This window comes from Cygnus olor, chromosome Z, assembly GCF_009769625.2.
Source record: "Cygnus olor isolate bCygOlo1 chromosome Z, bCygOlo1.pri.v2, whole genome shotgun sequence".
NCBI lineage: Eukaryota > Metazoa > Chordata > Aves > Anseriformes > Anatidae > Cygnus > Cygnus olor.
In genome coordinates this window covers 39,338,461-39,358,787 of record NC_049198.1, presented here as the reverse complement: position 1 = coordinate 39,358,787, position 20,327 = coordinate 39,338,461, and the positions used below count along the sequence as shown (strand labels likewise).

The following is a 20,327-nucleotide window of genomic DNA, read 5'->3' as shown; positions in this document are numbered from 1 at the left end:
TCCGACAGGCTTGGTGCTGGCACTATGTCCCTGGACATTAATTGGCATCTATGTTTAGTGGATACAGCAGGGAGGCAGATGAATGGGTAGGTAGGAGCTATGGGTTGCTCCCAGCAGATGAGCATAGGTTCAAGCAAGTGACGAAGCAGATGTAGCTGTCTGTGCTGTCTGCCTTGCACCTGCTCTGGAAATAGAGGCCTTTATTTTCTATGGCCATCTATGCCCAAGCTAATTTGCATTATCAGTATTTATTTATTATCATTATTTATCACTGTTTTTTGCTCTTAGCGAGTCTGTTCTTTTCTCCTTCCCCCACATGCTAGATGCCAAGCATACAGAGAGTATATTTCCTGCCTTAAACGTACACACTTATGTCAAGCAGTCACAAAAATTTTAAATTTTTAAGTAGGGACCAGAGGGGCTTAAAGACAAAAGCCTGAAGCCGTGCTTCACTAACTTAGTATCCTAGAGACTGAGACATCCATTTCATCCAAGAAAAAATGTAGCTGAGTGCCCAAGTGTCAGGTGGTAGGCAGTTTTGTTCTGCGTGATTACAGCAGAAAAACAGTGGAAATTTGTACCAGAGCTGGGATAATGCTATTGTTTTTATCTCTTGCCTCTACTTTACACTAAGTGTCATTGGGGACCCCATGTGGAGTACTGCATTCAGCTCTGAGGCCCCAGCATAAGAAAGACATAGACTTGTTGGAGTGGGTGCAGTGGAGGACCATGAGGATGATCAAGGGGCTGGAGCACCTCTCCTTTGAAGACAGGCTAAGGGAGTTGGGGTTGTTAAGCCTGGAGAAGAGAAGGCTTCAGTGATAATGAAGACATTCTTTACCGTGAGGGTGGTGAGGCAGCGGAACAGATTGCCCAGAGAAGCTGTGGATGCCCCATCCCTGGAGGTGTTCTAGGCCAGGCTGGATGGGGCGTTGGGCAACTTGGTCTGGTGAGAGGTGTCCCTGCCCATGGCAGGGGGTTGGAACTGGGTGGTCTTTAACGTCCCTTTCTACCCAAACTGTTCTATGACTCTGTGACTCTATGATTTTCTATTCTAGAGCCCTGTAATTTGGTGCTCTCCTTAAGAATTCAGCGGAGAAGTTATTCAAAACAGGCAGCAAGAAAATGTGGAGCTTTTAGTACTGCTCAGGCTTTGGGACATGGCTTGGGCAACAGTATAATTCTATTGCTGTGAACAAATTTGAGCCCACCCAGTAAGCAGAAGATCGATGGTTACAGTCTTCCTAAGTGTAAAACTCATCTCTGGTTGTTTAAATTCCTAAGTCTTCATAAGGGGAGGAAAAGGGTGCCTTGAGTGCTAGTGTGCATACACATATACAAATGCAAACTGGGAATACAAGCACCTAGGTTCACAGATTTTTAAAGCATACTTAACATAGCAACAATAAATATATTCAAGAAAAAAAAAAAACAGTTCACTTGATCTTTATCCACTAGAGATATGTCTTGGAGACAAGAAAAGGTCCAGGGCATATACAATGATAAACTCTGTCAGTGTGAGGAATAATGTCTAATTACAGGTCTGTGTCAGTACACTGGCTTGCATCTGAATGTGCAGTTGCATATTCGTCGTCGCAGTACTTACTGTTAGAAATCCAGTTATTAATGTCTTCATATGCATCCTTGAAAACTTATATATAACTGTATGAAAGCTTCATTTTAAGCTGTTGCTTTAGTATTTCAAGTAGGATGACTTGTAACATATGAAATACGCATACATATAGCTATAGTGAGGCAATGCTGATGTAAGCTTTTGCTTTGTATAAGATTAGTTGATGTTTAGTAACATGCAGCAGGAGTTTAAATGCACGAATCTTAACTAGATCCTATTTAGTCATTGCTTTGAATTTTAATTCTTGTGAGGCCTTTTGCAGAGGGATTTCTTTCCTAGCCAATAATATCCTTGTGTACTTAAGTGGAAACATGAGAGGATTTATATCAATACCAGATTGTTCTCTAAATATAGCCACTTCTACTGCTTATTTTAAACTAAGTGTCAAACTGGAGAGTTATTAAGGCAGTAACTGTAGCTTGTTTGAAAAAGAAGAGAGAACTTTGCACAGCAAAGTTGTCATATATGGAAATAAGATGAGTGGTATGTGTAGCTTGGACCACCACATGTATGGGGGGAAGCAAAGAGTTGCAATCAGTGTTTGTTTTTGTATGAAAACACACTCACGAATTTGGAGTAGACTTCACAGCTGATGGGTGTTGAAGCCAAAAATAGTTAAAATGATCAATCGCCCTTAACTAGCAGAGGAATCCCAATAATCTCCTCCTGTGCTGGGTCAGCTAGATCTTCTGATAGCCTTTCCAGACTTGTTTAGTTTTTGTGTTATTTCTTTATGACGGATCATTTTGAATTTTCTGTTAGTTATTCAATGCTGTGCCATTAGTCAACTCACAAGTTAATCCACTATTCTTGAGAGAAATTTCCTACTTGTAAGAGAGGGAGAAAGTGCAAGACAAAGGAAGAGCTTAAGCTGTGGAAGCCCAGAGCAATGGAAGTTTCAGATTAAGTCCATGGTTTGAAAATATTCAAATTGTTCTATGGAAAGAAAACAAAACTAAATCTTTGAAACTTGATGGAAAATGGTATTGCTGCCTGCTGGACAACTGCACTAGATGAAGTTCCCTCTTGATGCCTTTCCTAATTTGGTGCTTGTACCATCCTAGTTTGTACAGCAGCTGTATGACCCATATTGAATAAGAAACTCCCTGAGAGGGGAAGGTGGTCGTCTGAATGGTGCTTATAATAATGCTTTTCTCTAGGCAGATGGAAGAAGGCAGCCTGTCAGATCTTCTGCAAAGATATACTTGCAAGCTGTACCTGTATGGTGGGTCTGGGTGAAGTCAGTTCTCCCTGTACATTTTACTGGTGATTCTACTCACGTGTTGCTGAGGGGGTTATGTGATGTATATGGGAAACCTGCTGCAGGGTTTCCATTAGTGCTCCTATGGTCACTGTTATCCGTTGGGCTACCTGAAAGTCACAAGAAATACAGCCCTGCAGGGGCACTGATGAGGGTCTACAGCGACAGGCATTGTCCCAAGTCTTGAATGTGTTAGATATTTAGATTATAGTAAATACATTGAGAGGGACACTGAAGAAGAAGTTCAGGTCAAATAGAAATTGGTATCCACCATGAAGTTTTTAAACTTAATCTATCTACACCCATGGCTCTGCTTTACAATTTCTTTAGCTCCTTCAACATTTTGTGGATGTGAGTTGCCAAAGGACAAAACTTAAAATTTTACCAGAAAGTCGAGAGAATTTTATAAGTTATGAAATGTCAAGTTCAGTCCAGTTGCATCTGCCGCCCACCATCTTTAGTTTATAATATATCCTGGTGTCTGCAAGCATACAGAGCCAAAGAGCAATAATCTGAGGGTGGGGAGGGGATGGATCCACTCTGTGACATCTTCTGCAAGCATCAGAAATGAGCATGAAATGGGATGTTGAACTCCAGACTGCTATTCTGGAGTTAAGCATGTGAACTCATTCCCTGGTCAAACTGATGACATAAGTATTACTCCTAATAGCTGACCTTGTGGTTGTTTACAGTGGTCACACTTATTCTGAGTTTTTAACTAGCATTAATTAAATTAATTGATTTTGAAATGCCGGCTGTAGTGAAGTACTCTATATTAATTGCTATTTTCCCCTGCTCTAGCAGCTTACTCTGCAACTATGTTTGTAGTTAACGTCAAAGATTGTACTCAATATCTGACAATTTTCAGAGGTTAACTAAGGCCAGCTAGTTATGAATATCATAATAAATGTTTAACTTATCTTGAATAGTCTCTGAATTTTATGTTTTTGTACTCAGCTATGCCACCTTTTTTCTTTCACAGCTGGCACAGAAGTGCAGTAAAACAGATCTGTCTGATAAGTACAGCTTGGTTGAAGTGGAAATCGCTTTCTGTTTGTTTACATACTTCGTTACTCAGATTATTGTCTGTTTGCATGGTTTGTTGCCCGGGTTTCCGTATGTTGCTGCCAACAATTGTAATTTTACAGCAGCGCTTGTGCCAATGCACAATATACAAACTGATATCAAAGTTTTGGCTTTCCTGGAGCAGAGAGTATACTTCACCTTTTCAATTAATGTTTATTAAAAGGCCACCTGATGATGAGTTTTAGTGGCTATCTCTGCCTGAGCTGTTGTGGAAGGGCATTCAGAAAGGTGAGGTTTGATTTTATTTGAAAATTCAAGCAATGGAATCTTCTTCATCATTGCTTCCACATGAGAAATAAATGATAATAGTAAGCAACCACTGTCAAAGTGTGCCCGGTTTGGTCAATCTCAAGTGATGTAGCCAGAAACTCAATCTTGCACTCCCAAGAGGCGGGCTATTATCTTTTAAAAAGTGCTCCATATTTGTTTTTCAATAAGGAGGAGTTTCTAAACTATTTTATTGTCCCCCCCCCCCCCCATTTATTTTTTTTCCTGGAAAGAAAGGATATACATTTCAGAGGGAAAATGTGCCTAGAAGAAACAGGAAATTTAGATGTGAAGAATTTTCTATCTCCTGGGGATTCAGCAAACCAGTAAAGAAGGTAATTGCCCTGATGGGAGAAGCTGCATTTCTGCAGATCACACCAGCAACAGCAAACTCTCTCACTGTCTTCTGTAGTTGTGTGCCTACTGGGGAGTGCCATCATCAGTTGTGGCAACCATGAGAATTAGTCAGTAGGGAATGCATGTCTGCCTCAGATCCTGCACTGGAGGACTCCTTTCCTGTCCATATGGGATTGCCAGCAGCTTCTTGTGACACATTTCCTCCATGCCAAAGAAAAAGTGCTAAATGCCAAGAGATCTATACAGAGGTGCAGAGCATTTTGTTAGCTGCCTGCCTTCCATCTGCCACTGACCTGCGTATTTGCAGACCTCTTTGCCATATATTATTTTCTCACGGCACCCAGTGGCAGGCGGACACAGCTTAATGCAAGAGGTAATTTAGCTTGTGCTAATAGTTCCTATCCTGTGGTCCATCAGCAGTCCCTTGGGCAGTGAGAAACAAAACTTTGAGTTGACACCTTTACCTTTCTGCTCTTGTATCTGATACAGAAATTAAGCCCTCGTATATTACTGAGGTACTTATGCAGGGAGATACAAAGAAGTACCTACATGTTTATTCTGTCATGACATAGCTGTGTGGATGCTAAGTTACACAGTTAGATTTGTTTTCAGTGAGGCACTGCGAGTTTAATTCTCTCCTAACTGGGTTTCACGTGGCACAGAGATGTAGAAGAGGAAGGCAGGTTTAATATTCCTTGTATGCTTCCCCTGTTGGAACCAGTCTGCTTTTTCCTGAGAACAGCTGGAAAGCAGAGCCATTTTCCTCCCCAGAGGGTTGCAAGGACAACCATGGGTATTCCTTGAGGCCAGTTTCCTGACTGTTAATAGTCCTATACTTTGCTTTTCTCTGATACAAAGAGTCTGAGCCATAACAAGGAAACAATTCCTTTATTTGCAAAATGTAAAGGTATTGCAAACTCTAATTCCTTTTTTTTTTCTTTTTTTTCAAGCAGATTTTTAAAATCCTGTGAAAATAAATTCCTGTGGAAAAGAAAGTAGAACACTTTTAAAAGCAAGGAAATAGCCATGTATATGAATATCCCTGCTTGTATGTGTGTGTGTGTTGCATGCTGTATCCATTGCTCTCTAAAGCTTTTTGTACATTTCTTCCGTCTTAAAAATCTAGTGTGCACTACAGAAAAGTTAGTTAACTATTTACATCATGTACCTTATTCATTTCCCCCCTTCATTAACACTTTTTAACTGAAAAAAAAAAGTGCTTATTTGCAGTAGTCTTACGAAATAACATCTACCTAAATTCTGAATGTGAAGAGTTTTGGCCCTAGATCGCTGCCATATACTAGGTCAGCTTAGATCAGCCTCTTGGTAGTGTTAGAGACCAGACTTTGAAGGCTGGTGTGTGAGACCTTGTGTTTTCATCTTTTAGAACACTCCAGTTATACGAATTCTGGCTCAGTACTTGGGGTTACTTCAGTATCACACATTGAAAAGTTGTCTTTTTTTTTTTTTCCAAGTTCCCAACAGCCATAAATATTTTCCTTGTTTTCCAAGATAAAACTTGGCAAGCAGCTGTTCTTGTGGCCTAGTTTAATCTGAGTTTTTGAGGTTTGGAGAAGGAGCAGAAAAAGTGGGAATTTCACCCCCGCTGTGCTGTGGAAATGGTCTCTTCTCTTGCTCCACAGTAAAGGGAGAGTCTGGGCACAGCGTAAGGAAGTTGATAACATGTTGACAAATATTTCTTGTATGTGAGTTGTGGAGCAGCTGTCAATGTTATTTGGGCTTATAGCTTGGAGCACTGACTGGAAAAGACAAATCCACACCTTCAGTTTTGAGAGATGGCCTGCAGCAGGGTTTTCTGTATATGTGAAGTTGAACCTGAAATGAAAATTATGGAGTTAGTCTCATCACTTGTTAACATTTAATAATTAGTAAATTGCCTCCGTAATCCCCAAGATTCCCATTGATACTTAGGCAAGCACAGCTACAAAATTCTACAATAAACAATGAGCTTTCTCTGCAGGCAGCACAAGTTTCCGACTCTGCAGGGCAACAGGCAAAACCTCTTTCCCTTTTGGGATCAGCTGCTGGGACAGTTTGAGACTTGAAAATCTGTTTCTTGACATCAGAAACAAAGGAGTGAGTCACTGTCAGTGACCAGCCAGACACACCAGAGCTCCAGCCGGCGTTGTCAAGAGCAGAAAGCAATGTATTGGAGCACTCGCATGTGCCAGATTCTAGCTCTTGGCTTCATTTTCCCCCAAAACGTATTCTGTTTGCATAAAATACTTTTCCAGTACAGAATTCACTGTTCCTGGGGAGACTGTAAAAAATACAGAAAATGTGTTGGGACTGGTGATGAATGTGTTTATTTGCATTTGCTTATGAACTTTTCTAACACCTTCAAATATTCCAATATTCTCCTTGTCTGAAGTGACTTCTGAACTACATTTTATGGCAAATACAACACTCAGAAATTGGCTTTCTTAGTAAAACTAGACTATGGGCTGCTTTTAAAAAGACCACACAAAGCTTGGCACATAGAGCAAAATAATTTCTGTAGAGTTTATTATATACACGGTTTATTTTGATTTAGAATGTGTACAGAGCACATGCTGCTAAGTTGAGCACAGATTCATCTGTTGATACAGTTGATACCACAACCAGCTCAGCAAGTCTTCCAAACTAAAAAGTGGCTGAGACTGGGAGGGCACAGGTAGAAGTATCTAAATAAGCTTGTTTTGCACTTAATTCTTTCTCAGGCATCCATCTGTGACCACAGTCAGGTTCCACCAGGGTGGGTGGATGCAGGGTTGGATCTGTGGGAGCCAGTCAGGGTTCTTTTATTATGTTTTGAGCTATAAATTAGGTGCACACATGCAAGAGAACTGTTCCCTGTGAGTGGTGCTCAGTGTCTAGTGAGGTTTGGTAGCCTAGGTGCACCAAGGTAGGGTCACCTGAATAGTGTTTTATGGATCACCTCAACTTCACTAATCTGTGTGACCGCCCTAGGATACTTAAGGTGTCAAGTAGGTAGAATGAGGCCTAATAGCTTTAATTGTCTGCTAGAGGAAAAGAAAATTCTAACAAGAACCCATAAACTCCAATACTTTGGAAAGTTTTGCCAAACTTTTACTCACTTTTGCTGTGAAATAAGATTCAGTGAGGCTATCCTGAAGGAAATGGTGTTGTGAACTGGCAGGACCAGACTGATTTTTTTCCAATGACCAGTACATCTTTCAAGTGTTATTTCTGTCTTGATAAATGTGTATTACAGCTCAAATGACATATGCTAAATACCCTTGCAAACAAGTGCCTCAGAATAATTAATACTGGCTATTCATGGAATGAAGTTGCAGTAAGCATGTGCTAAAATTCATCAAAAGTTTCATCATTTCACTTCCAAAGTCATCTAGAAAGAAAGGGAAATATTTGGGGCCTCTGTCAAGAATAAAGCCTGAGCATCTGTGATGACAGGTGCCCCTGGGCAGCTGGGGGAGCGTGAGAAGGGACTGGTGGAAAGAATTCACTTCTTGGTCATCACCGAGTGAGAGGAAGCACAGGGGCCACCATGACATGACAAATGTGTGAGGAGTGGAGGGGGTCAGACAGATGGCAGGGTCCTGTGCGGATTCTGCGTGATGACTGGTGGCCTGAGAGGACTTCAGATATCAGGTGATTCACTCAGTTGGATGCAGTCCCAATGAAGAATTTGATTAGCTGTTTTAATTAAAATACAAAGCACAAGAAACAAAAAATGTAGCAAACCTTTATTGGCTAGGGTCAGTAATTAGATACCTTGTGGAAAGCAAAACACTGGCTCTGTTTTCCTAATCTCCTAAATTCCTGAACATTCATTGGCATCCATTTTCTTCCTGTTCCCTTCATACTGGAGTTTACACAAGGAAGTGTCTTTTGATTTTGGTATCAATTGATGCTTATGAATGTGATTCTGGATAATCCAAATGTCTCACTGGGATCCAAAGCTCTCTGACTGAGTCTCCTTCTAGTGGTACTGGAACCACAGAGGCAAAAGGGAGGGAGTCATAGTGTGCCGGCCCTTGCCACAGAGAAAATGTTCTGGGATCCTCTGAATTTTGAGACCAACAGGGAATTTATAAATGTACTATTGTCTATAATCCCTGTAAAATTTGGAAAGTCATTCTGGGGTTCATAAATACATCCAAGTTTCTGGAAAAAAAACATGGCAAGCTTTCAGTCATGCCTTTTGATGTGTAGTGTTTCGTATTTTTAAAGCCATTCCCTTAACAAAAAGGAATAGAGAGTAATAATTGAAGAGGAAAAAACAAACAAACATACATACAAACAAACAAAAAAAATAAAAAAACCCTCAAAACCAAAACAAAACAAAGAAAAAAACCCAACAACCAACCAACCAAAAAAACACAAAACCAACCAAAGATTGCAGTAGCACTGACGGGTTGAATTCTAGTCTTCCTAGGCTGTTAAATCCACCTCTAGCTTAATTTTCCCAGTTTTAACAGTTTCTGTTTCAGGGTACTCAGCAAGAAGCCATTGCTCAAGTTCTTGGAAAGGAGCTCCCTTGCAGGAGCAGGATTGTGACCAGAACCCCCATGCACTATATTTGAATGAAAAATACATTGTTAAACATCTCTGGACATAGGGGATTTGATACCCAATGAATGTAATTGTACAGCAGGTTATAGTTAAAGTTCAAATGGCAAATGTGTATTTCAGAATTAACTGTACAACTAGTTTCCATTTATGTAAAATGTGCGTGTGCTCTAGGGATCACAGCTATCTAACCTGAAGCTATTTTGATAATCCCTTGAAAACTCTCATTCTCCGATTTTGTGGATTTTGGCTCAGTCAGTCTGTACACATTCACAAACATCCTCAACTGCAACCAGCTGACTGCCAGACAGGATTCGTGTACAGGACTGTAGGAATAGAGGCATCCCTGGTAAACTGAAGCCCCAGATATTGATCTTTGAAGTGGATAACCACTGGATGCAGTTTTGCAGAGCTTCAGGAAATATTAGCAGCGGTCCTGGTGTTTGTTATGTTCAAGGTCAATAGATATGTTCCTTGGCTGCAGGTTTTGTGGTTGCAGTTGCTGAATCTTCACTGTTATATGCTCCTGGTCCAGGATGAGTCTTGCTGAGACAGAAAATGAGTCACTGAGGCTGCTTTCTCACTTAGAGTGGATTACTCGAGAGTAGCCATTGAGTAAACATGGCAGCAACTAAGGGGCTGCCAACAATAAACAAGTCAGGAGCCAGTGACTGTCAGCAGCTTTTCAAAAGTGATGGTATAGCTAGGCTGGCTTGCTTGGGCACCCTTCTACCAGGTTACTGTTAGCGCCCATCAGGATCTGATTAGCATACCTTTAGGCAGTTCCTGTAGCCAGCTATTTCAAGGCCTGGATCTAGATACAAACCTGGTCTGTTAGTAGCACTGTTTGTGTTTTTTGACGTGAGAGCAATGATCACTCCACCAGGAGCCTGCCAGTTGTCCTAATGATCCTGGAATACACAAGAACTATAAAAACACTAAGCTTACAGAAAGCAGGAAACTGAGCTCACAGGAGTTCAACTTTTGAAGCCAGTGAGACCAAACAAATATTTCAAATATTTCAAAACTAAATAATATTTCAGTCTTTGCAAAAGCAAGCGCCTGGGTTAACATCAGAGTAAATGTAATTTGTCTAGGCCAAGCACATTTACAACTTCTCTTGGAGGTACAAGGCTGTGGGCAAAGGTTACATTTTATTAGTTGATCTGATGTAGCTGGGAGAAACAGACAAGTATTTAGGCAGATGAGCTATTTTTTGGGGTAATGTAGTAGGCCAAGTGATTTGGCAGATGCTGAGAGAGCAGATCCATGCAGTAGAAAAGCTTTGCTTTTATAATCTCTTACTGAGCGCACCCCTGTGGTTTGCAGACGCACTCCAGGAGGCTGCCGGATGGGTTTTTTCCTTTCCCCGGGGGCAGTGATGTGACGTGGCCTGGCCTGGGACCCCACTGCTCACCCTGACCCCACAATATCCAAGCCAGCCTGGGCAGGCCCTGCTCTGCTCTCTGACAGGCTCCAGCCCAGAGGCTCGCTCGTCCTCTCTCTTCCTGGGCCACTGCTGTCGTCCTGTTGCTTGCCCTGTGGGCTATGAGCCAACAGCTTGGTCTGGGCTGCACATCTGATGTCTTTTCCTTCAACAAGGAGCCACTGCAGCGTGGACTGGGGGTCAGTCAGTCGGCTGTGGGCAGGCCAAGATGTGGTCAGTGCTTAACACAGAGCAGAGCTAGTGATATGCCATGGGCACACCCCTGCGCATCCATGGCACACATCAACAACGTAAATAAGCAGCATAACTCAAGGGAATACTGTAGGAGCAAGATTTCATCCTCTTTTTCTGAGGGAAGGCAGCCCCGCACTACGCTCTGCCAGAAGAAACAGCTGGGCTGAAGGAGCTGTTGCAGCACTTTCCTCTGTGTTTGATCCTGGGGAAACATGATGGATGAAAGGGGCGGAACTCATAATGAGGGAGATGAGCGCTGTCAGCAAATACATGCCTGATGATTTCTGTTTTACCTGGTGCTTATCTCTGATATTCCCTATTGAACAATGGAAACTGATTTAGGGTGCCAAAGAATAAAGGAAAGGCTTTTCTAAAATAATTCTTTGCCGTTCGGAAATTCACAGCAGAGTATCTTGTACCTAAATCTTACTTGTGTTCTGCTCAAGTATACCAGCTAATAAGAATCACACAGCTCTTTTGAAACAGCTGTTGCAAGTAAAGGCAGAAATACTAGACTATAGTCTGGGACTCTTTATGTCAGCAGTTAAAGAGGTGTCAAAATGATATAATGAACAATGTGAAAGGGAGATGTGAGCGGTTTGAACAATTGCTCACTGGAATTGGTGGATTGTTCACAAGCCTACATGGTTGTGTTTGGAACAAGCAGAAAGAATACTTGAAAAGTGTATAAGCGTCTGTGAGGTCACTGTGAGAGAAAACAAGCCCACATGGTTGTGCTTGGAACAAACAGAAAATCTGGTGTAATTGGTACATGATGTCAGGATCTTGGGACTCGAAGAGGGAGGGTGAGGAGACAACCCCTCTGTGGCCAAAAACTCTTGCAGTTAAAGCAACCCCAGTGAGACTACTGTAGTGGAGCAACTGCTCTAAATTAAAAACAGAAAACAGCAGCACAAGCTGAACCCCTGCCAGGAGCTTGCAGCCATGCTTATGGATCAAGACGAGAAGGCATTGCCAGTATGGTAGTAGCTGTGACCAGATACCAAAGGCACAGAGGGCTTCAGGGCTATTGTACTACTCTGACCTTTTATGACAGGCTCACTAACAGGTCCCTTTGTGCACTTTCTGGAGAAGCAAAGGACAGTGCAGGAGAAGGGGCTGGTAGTTAGCCCCTTTTCCCCTTTCCAAGCCCTCTGCATGGAAACAGTGTCAGTAACAAGCCTTTAGAAATTTCTTTCCCCTGGGTTGAACACACCATTTCTCTGACTGCTTTGGTACCCTTGACCACCAAAGGTCCCAGTAATCAGTTTCTCTTCCCAGAGACAGATTCAGTCTATAAAGCAGAATGAGCTTGTGCCTGGAGAGAGCTGCTGGGGGCAGCTCCTGCTGCCAGGGCTCCTGCCGTCAGGGTTGTAATGCAGCGGAGGAAGGCGTGTGGCTGCTGGGAAGAGCTACCTGTCTGCTTATAACCCCAGGTTGTGCTTTCCTACAAAATGCTCTTGTTTTGTGTAAAATTTGCCTGGAAACTCCATAGTTCCTCCTGAAGAAGTGGAATAGTACAGAGGTAAATTTAAGGGGGTCCTCCTCAAGTGTCCTCCCTGATGAGCAACAAGAGGGGTGCCAGTGGCCAGGCAGGACCACAAGCTGTTGCTGCAGTAAAGCAGCAGCCTTAGGCTTAAGGTGCCCCTATGGACACACAAGAGGGGGAACCCCCTGACAGCAGCTGTGCATGAGTACAGCCTATGTTGTCCAGTTTTGTGGTGAATGCTGGACATCAGTCACTGCAGACAGCAACCACAGACCACCTCCTGGATCTCTTTCCCTCAGCTGTTTTCACAGAGCTGCTTTTAAGAAACCGCAGGTGAGACAAGGAGGTTTAAAGACCAAATAGTTTTTTCCTACAGCAATAGGTCCCAGTGGAACAGTGCATTTCTTCTGGTGCGAATCTAACAGCTTACCAGAAATGAACTCCACTGTGGCTTAGCAGGAATGGAAATACCGGTTATGTTCTGCCTTGTCAATTAGCTTTAATCACAGATGTTTCAGACATTTTGGGACTGAACGTATACCTTTGTGAACATGGGCTGGCCTTTGCTGCTCTGCCCAGTGCACGCTGTGTGAGCTTCTGTCCACCTGGGCCAGAAACTGCTGCTGCAAATCCTCTGGGGACCAAGAAGAATTGGTCAAGCACTGCCCCTGCTGCTGCTCTGCCTCATCTGACTGCTGTGGCCAAGGCCAGGGACATGAGACAGATGGACAGACCTCCTCTTCCTCCTTCACCTTCTCCTTCTTCTCCTCCTCCTCCTCCCCTGGCTGGGCAGCAATGGTGAGCAGTGCTGCTTTCTGCAGCAGCCTGTGTTGAACTGCTGCTGACACTGCCCAGAGATGCTGGTCACGCGAGAGGCCTTGCTCACTGGAGACTGCTGTAGGGTAACACCCTGACCAAGGCTTTTGTGTGCTTGATCAGTCTGGAGGTTTCTTTGACTTTTTTCATAGGATTGCAGAAGAAAAGTTTTTCCTCCCATTGAAAGCTCACTTGCTCATGCCATTTTTTGCTTCCCCAAGACACTACCTAAAAAAAATTGAAAAGCTCCTCTCTTCCACTTTTCTCCAAAGAGCCTTACCAAAATGCATGGTAACTCTTCCTGGGGAGAGGAAAAGTTTTCTCCAGAAAATCTCAGCTTTTCATAGGTTAAACAAATTTAACAATGACCCACATGCTTCTGTTTTTCAAGACAACTGCCAGGTCAGCAAAAAATGCCCATGTTAGTTGAAAAGTTTCCTTTATATTGACAAGGAATTGACCCAAAAGCAGTGTGTTTAGTCTGAGGCTTTTGTATCCAATATCCACATGCCTTCTCCTTTTCAACCAAAATTTCATTCAAATATATGGGAGAATTTCTGTGTTCTTACCTCAAAGTCTGAACCGTCATCTAAACATAATCTGCACCCAAGGATAGCCTCCAATTACAAACTTAATTTGCAAAATTATCATTAATATAATTTATGTTTTTATGATTAATATTTTTAACCAATTTTCCTGGTGATATAGTAAGGAATAATAGGTCTTAAAAAACAAACTGTTTTGCTTCCATTTTTTTTTTCTTGGAGTAGAATATAAAAAAAAACCAGCAACAACAAACAAACAAGCAAAACACCCTAAAGGCACTCCCCAAAATCCAGACACTGATATTCCAAAGAAGCATCAGTTTTTGTTGTAAGAATCCCTGGTAATATTCTTTTGTGTTTCCATAGGGAAAGTACAGAGGAAATCCAAACATAACTGGCATTTCTTGCAAATTTTGTCTATAAATAAGTGTCTAATCAAATGCAAATTTCCAGACTTTTTCTGCTTCATATTTTCCTTAATAATGTTTCTCTTGGAACTTGCTGTTTATATACATTTTTCTTGTAAAGCTTCACTGTTGCTGAACTGAGCAAACAGCTGTGTCAGACATAAGCCCCATGAAGGGTGTAAAATTTCTGTGGTTATGCTTCTAAATGTGAAAAGCTAGCTGGTGATCTTAGTTCCGCCCCCCCCTCCTTTTTTTTCTTAATGAGATTTGGTTTAGTTTATTAGCCAGTGTCTGGCTTTGTGCCTTGTTTGTGTTATTTACAGGGAGAGCAATCACTGTCATTTCCTTACTGAACTGGGGGAAAAAGTACTATTGCTGGTCTCGCACCAACCCCCCACAAGACATTGATATAATTGCTGCTGACTGATGTAGAGATGGCCATTTAGTAAGTAAATAAATAAATAAAGGTTAAATATAGATTAGGAAAATCTGAGTGAATGATTCATAGAGTTACAATATAACCAACTGTAATTGAGAGACTTTGTAAGGAACTACTTATTACAGCATCAAGATCAGAGACTTGCACACAGAAAGATTTTAAAGGTCTCATTTTGCAAGTCTTACAGTTGCGATGCATAGTCACACTGAGGATGGGTTTGCAGTATTGGGTCCTAAGCCCCCCGAGGGCTCAATATTTTGCTTGGACAAGCAGAAATGTAAAATGAGCACATGCTTGGTCCTGTACAGAGTTTGATTCAGCTGCCAGGCAGAAAGCAGACAAGTTACACAGTAGGTAAGCAGTCACTACAGAAACCTGGGTTGAAAAGTGCATTACTTGCCAGCTGGAACAGTGGGTGCATCACCAGAGAAATACATCCGAGAATCCCCCTTCTCCCAACTCTTCTCTCAGCTGTACACATTTGCCATCACCAGGTAATTGCTAACTGCCAGCAGTTAAACGTAGGTAGCCGTCCCTGTCTGTTGTCACCTGTAAAATAGCTTGTAAGGTGTCTTCACCATAACGACAAAAAAAAAAAAAAAAAGCCATTCCATAAACGAGGAAAGCAAGTGCAGCTTTCCTGTACTTACACAACTAATTATACTAATTAGGGCTGTATCTACCCCCTAAGCAAGTCATTGCCAGAAATTGCAAGAAATCATATGTTTGTGTTTCTGCGTCATCAGACTTTTCCCAGCATTTTGTGACTTTCTGTGGTTTTGAAAAGTAGCCCTCTTCTGACAACTCCTGAGTGAATTCTATAAATTAAGTGACTGTAGGTGATTGGAAGGAGGAGGATTTTGAGGAAAAAAAAACCAAATCCATTATGACATGCTGCAAATGAAGCTGCATATTGCATTTTTAATGAGAGATTTCTGAGTACATCAGTGTGCATTCATCGAGTTCTCCATAGACTGCTAAATATCCTTCTGTTACTCCCACAGACAAGTGTGGAAAGTTATCTGCTTCTTTACTCCGAGGAGCCCTCTCTTTGCATTGATTTGCTCTCACAATCGCTCTGTGTCAGTTCTTGAGGTCTGCATTGTGAGACCTTCCCTTCTGCAGCAATGGCACATCGTTGCTATTATTGAAACACAATTTAGTTTAAAGGCCACTTAGTCAATGGCAGCATTCATTTGTAAGAAGTTTACCATTAGCATTTTCTGTGCTTGATTCTGCAAAGTGCCAGGCTCTCTGATCCTCATTAGCAAAGCATTTTAACATACACTTAAAATTCTCTATCAGTGGTCCCATTGATTTCAGTGGAGCCAATCACACTCCGATCTTTCCAGAATAGGCTAAAAGGATTAGTAAATTGGGGGTGAGAACACTTTTTCTGGAGACTTTAATGAATAAGTTAAATTAATCTTTAAAACGAAAAGAGCCAAGAGATTCTGATTAAAAAGAGTTAATGATCTTTACTTTCACATCAGTGGGGATTCAGACCAATCCTGACTGGAAACTTTAAGAGGTTTTCTTTCTTTTTTAAATGACTACTTCTGTAGAAGAACATAAGTCTACTTATAATTAAGCCTTAAAGCCAGGCAGCCATTTGAACCTCACAGCTGGTAATTTGAGGTATTCATGGGAATGTTTTTCTATGTCAACACTAATTTATTTCTGAAAAAAAGGTGAATATTATAAGAATGTTATGTTTCCTGTGGGGTTTCTCATGATGTCTAGACAAAAATAGGGTTGAAATCTAAACTGAAATTGCCAGGCATGGATTCTGAATTACAGGTTTCTTTGCAGGCAAAATGATCCAAATTCAGACAGATTTTGTGTCTGAATTGGATAATGCCACTTAAATCAATGTAAAACAAGTGTCGTGTGAGAAGCATTTGACTTCTGGTAGAGCCTTAGTAATCTCCCTGTATCATCCACCCTCATGAAAAAACATGCATGTCCTGGACTAGATCATGCCAGCAAATAAATGCAAATAAATCTTTTGTGGACTAACTTGATAGCTGTGTGCAGGCAGATGTTTTATACACTCACATTGCAGTTAGTGGCAGATGAAGTATTTGGAAGGCGCATTAGGTGCCTATTTCTAAATATGTATTTTTTTATTTTTTTTTCTTTGATATGCTGTTGCAGTAATGAGTTACTTGCACTTGACCAGTGATTTTGTGTTTTCCTTCAAGAGACTAAAACCAGGCACAGCAGATATAAGAAGAAGTTCTGGTAAGAGGCAAAAATAAACATTCCATTACCTAAAAAGGGAAAGAAAATGCAGCTTTTCTGTGTCCACACAGCCCCTTATACTGCTTAGGGCTACATTTATCCCATAAGTAAGTAGTGATCATTTATCTTACATCTGCTAAACAAAAATGCACAGTACAAAGTGTTAGGTCATTTCCTATGCAGTGTCCTCAGGTAAGAGAGGGAGCAGATAAAGTGGGATGCTGTAGCATACACTGCTCAAGGAACCAGGGGTTGTCAGAGCTCCTGGCATCTTCGTGAGTGCAGTGGGGAGAGGACTTTGGGAACTGCATAGACCAAATCTGTGCCTGCTGTTTGCCTTGCAGGGTGGTGACTGTCCATGCTTATGATTTTTTTCACAACAGAGAAAATACTTGTGAATCTGAGAGGCAGTAGGAGAGCTCCTAGGAAGAAACCCCAGGGTGGTTTTGTTGAGTTGGAGGGTTCAGGCAGGATTTGTGAGAGGAGGGTGTGCCTCAAAGGCAAACAATATGTACAACATCACTCTAATTCCTCGTGTGTCTAAGTTAAGCAAATGCTTACACATATGTAGGAACTAAGAATGGTCTCTGTGGTCAAGTAAAGTAAAATTGGAGAAATATATGCCTTAAGGAGAGAAAAGAGTGTAGGTGTGATGCCCTGCTGTGTGAAGGACTGATATGACACAGTCCTCAAGAGGTCTTGCAACTCTTGCATGCAGTGTAGCTGTTAAGAACTGGTATCAGTTCTGATTTATCTGATATACATTTCTGTGAGGTTAGGAGGATTGTTTTTCAGATCATCTCTGGGATAGTGTTCTAGCTATACATGTATAGCTAGAACATCCTAGCTTCCCTCCCCTTCTCTTCTCCTTCCCTTCCCCTTCTCTTCTCCTTCCCTTCCCCTTCCCTTCTCCTTCCCTTACTCTTCCCTTCCTCTTCCTCTTCCTTTTTTTTTTTTTTTCCCTTGAAATTCTGTTTCTCTCTCTGTTTCACTTATTTCTGGCACTGTTTTCCAGCTTCCTGTGATTACTGTATGCCATTGCACACTGCTGATCTTGGTTTTGATGTGTTAACAAACTCTCTAAGAACAGGCATCCATTCTACTGTGATTTATTTATCATTGTCAACTTTTCCTACATATTGATCTTTGGAATGTTTTAGCCTCTTTGTGCCTTTTTAGCCTTTCATCACTTCCTTTCATTTGTTTTTTATAGAGGAACTGATGTTTTAGGCCCTGCTCCTAAAATATCCGTCTGGAGATTAATTTTGAAATAGTCCCATTGACATTGCTGATACATTTGAATGTAACTTTACATTGACCACTGTTTTTGAATCAATATAGTTGTACCTGTTGGTTTTGCTGCTTAAGAGTGTCTAATCAAATGGTTTGTCTACAGCTACCTGTTTTGGAGGGCAATACTTAAATAAAAATTCTGATGTGTGTCTGTCTTTGTTCCTAGGACATTACATTTCTGTGGACACATCTTATGAGGGTGAGAAAGCAGTGCTTTTCAGTCCTGACCTATATTCTGAAGAGTGGAGCTGCATCAGACTGATTTATCAGATAGCAACTACTTCAGGGACTTCATCTGATCATGCCAGGCTCAACCTGTATCTAAGGCAAGAAGGAGAGAGCTTTGATCGTTTGATGTGGTCAGCCAAGGAGCCTTCAGATAGCTGGCTCATAGCTAGTTTAGACTTAACAAACAGCACAAAGAAGTACAAGGTAAGCCCAATTTTGGAAGATACCACAAGCTTTCTTGTGTATGCATTATGGTGTATGGATTAATTCTCAAGCATTTCCACTCTTGGCCTTACTCTTCCTATTCTGACTCCATGGAATATGTGGTCTTCTGTATACACTTCCTGGACAGAAGAGAAATGCGCTCCACACTGATGGGATGCTGAGTGCTTGTTCTAAAATCTCTGGGTTAAAACTGATGTGGGCTAGCAGCATGTGAGTCACTTGTCTCCTTCTATCCATAAAATCAGTGATTAATGCTGTTTTGAGTCAGGCAGTTAATACTCTTGGAAGCAAAGGCATCAACTGTCTCACTGGAAAGCACAGCTGACTGAATCAAAGCAGCAAAGATACCTCACTTCTTGGCAGCCTGACATAGCTGCAGTTGTCTCATGGGAGATACGTGACCTGCCAGGTCTTAGTTCTGCAGATGTGCTCTCTCATTGCTGTCCTCTGTGCCCTTCTGGAAGAAGCAAGGATCAGAAGCTTAGGGGAGAGTATTTCTACCCGAATCCTCTTACGATGTGTCTCTCACAGTAAATTCCTGTATAGCCAAAGATGAGGAATATAAAGCCATCTATTTACAATGAATGATATGAAGTGCAGGCTATTTTGACCTCATCTCATTGTCTTTCAGTGTGCCTTTTTTTCCTCAGAGAAGGGTATTAACTGTCTTTAATACATTCTGTCAAGCCTTTCAGCAAAAGTACCTCTGCTGACTGTAAGAGTGATGAGGTCCCTACATATGTTCTGTTAGTTCACCTGTTTATCTGGTTTAAATGTTTAAGTTGATAATGGTCATTCTGACACCCTAAAGTCTACAATTTGATTTATATTGTGCAGATTGTACTAGAAGGTGAAATGGGACAAGATAAATCTGCCAGTATAGCCATCTTTGAAATTAAAATAACTCCTGGGTATTGCATTGGTAAGTACTGTCTGCTCAGCTTTCATATTCTCTGCATAGCACAAAATGCCTCATTGGCTGTTTTAAAACTGAGTTAAAGATTCTAGTCTATGAAAAAGGCAAGGGGTATTCTCTTAATGAAAAGTTGACTGTCACATTTGATACAGATATTTCATTGTTTTTAATTTAAGACTGTGCACACTAAAACGTGTATGTATTTACCTATCTCTCTAGTATATGTACACATTTCATATAAATTCATATGGAATTTCAGTAACCCATTCTGTTCTTAAACTATTTATTGTTTGAACAGGACCAAGTGTTATATTTTCACAAAAATAGACTTCTGCAAACATTAAGCATAAGAGCTGCAACATTATGTCTGCTGTCTGCTGCCTCATATTTCCTTACAGAGGCACCTTTAAGGCCACAGAGTGTCAATACTTACACTCATTGTTATTTCCTCATGACATTTGCCAAAATCTGCTAAGTTAAAAAAAGTGTCAGTGGCTGGGATGCTGGGAGACCTTTCCATTTCTGGGAAGCTATGGTGGAGCCCAACCAAACAGTTAAAAACCTTTGGGTCTGTAAAAGAAACAAAGCAGCTTTACCACCACTAGGAAATCCTGTTTTACTTCCAGCCATCCCTGCTTTGCAAGTGGGTGTTCTGCTCTGACTCTTCAGTACAGAAGGTGGTATATTGTAAACCTATTGTATTTGGTTCTGAATTACAGCAGATGTAATGAACAGAGAGATTGGACTAATCAGGACAGAAATGAGGATAGCAGTGATCAGGAACTGTGCCTTAGTTTGCTTTTATTTGTTATAAGCTGTTAAGCAATGCGTCCAGTTTTATAAAGGTAGGTGTTCTCTGCACTGCCATATGTAAAACAAGCCCAAT

General features: G+C 41.3%; 1 protein-coding gene across 1 annotated transcript in view; it reads left to right on the top strand.

Annotated features, from left to right (window-relative positions):
• The window catches only part of MAMDC2 (MAM domain containing 2), a 64,825-nt gene that overhangs the window by 14,411 nt on the left and 30,087 nt on the right, over window positions 1-20,327 (top strand). Inside the window, exons 3-4 of the mRNA XM_040540312.1 lie at window positions 18,239-18,504; window positions 19,363-19,447. Coding sequence (XP_040396246.1) covers window positions 18,239-18,504; window positions 19,363-19,447 — 351 coding nt within the window. The remainder of the gene's footprint in view (window positions 1-18,238; window positions 18,505-19,362; window positions 19,448-20,327) is intronic.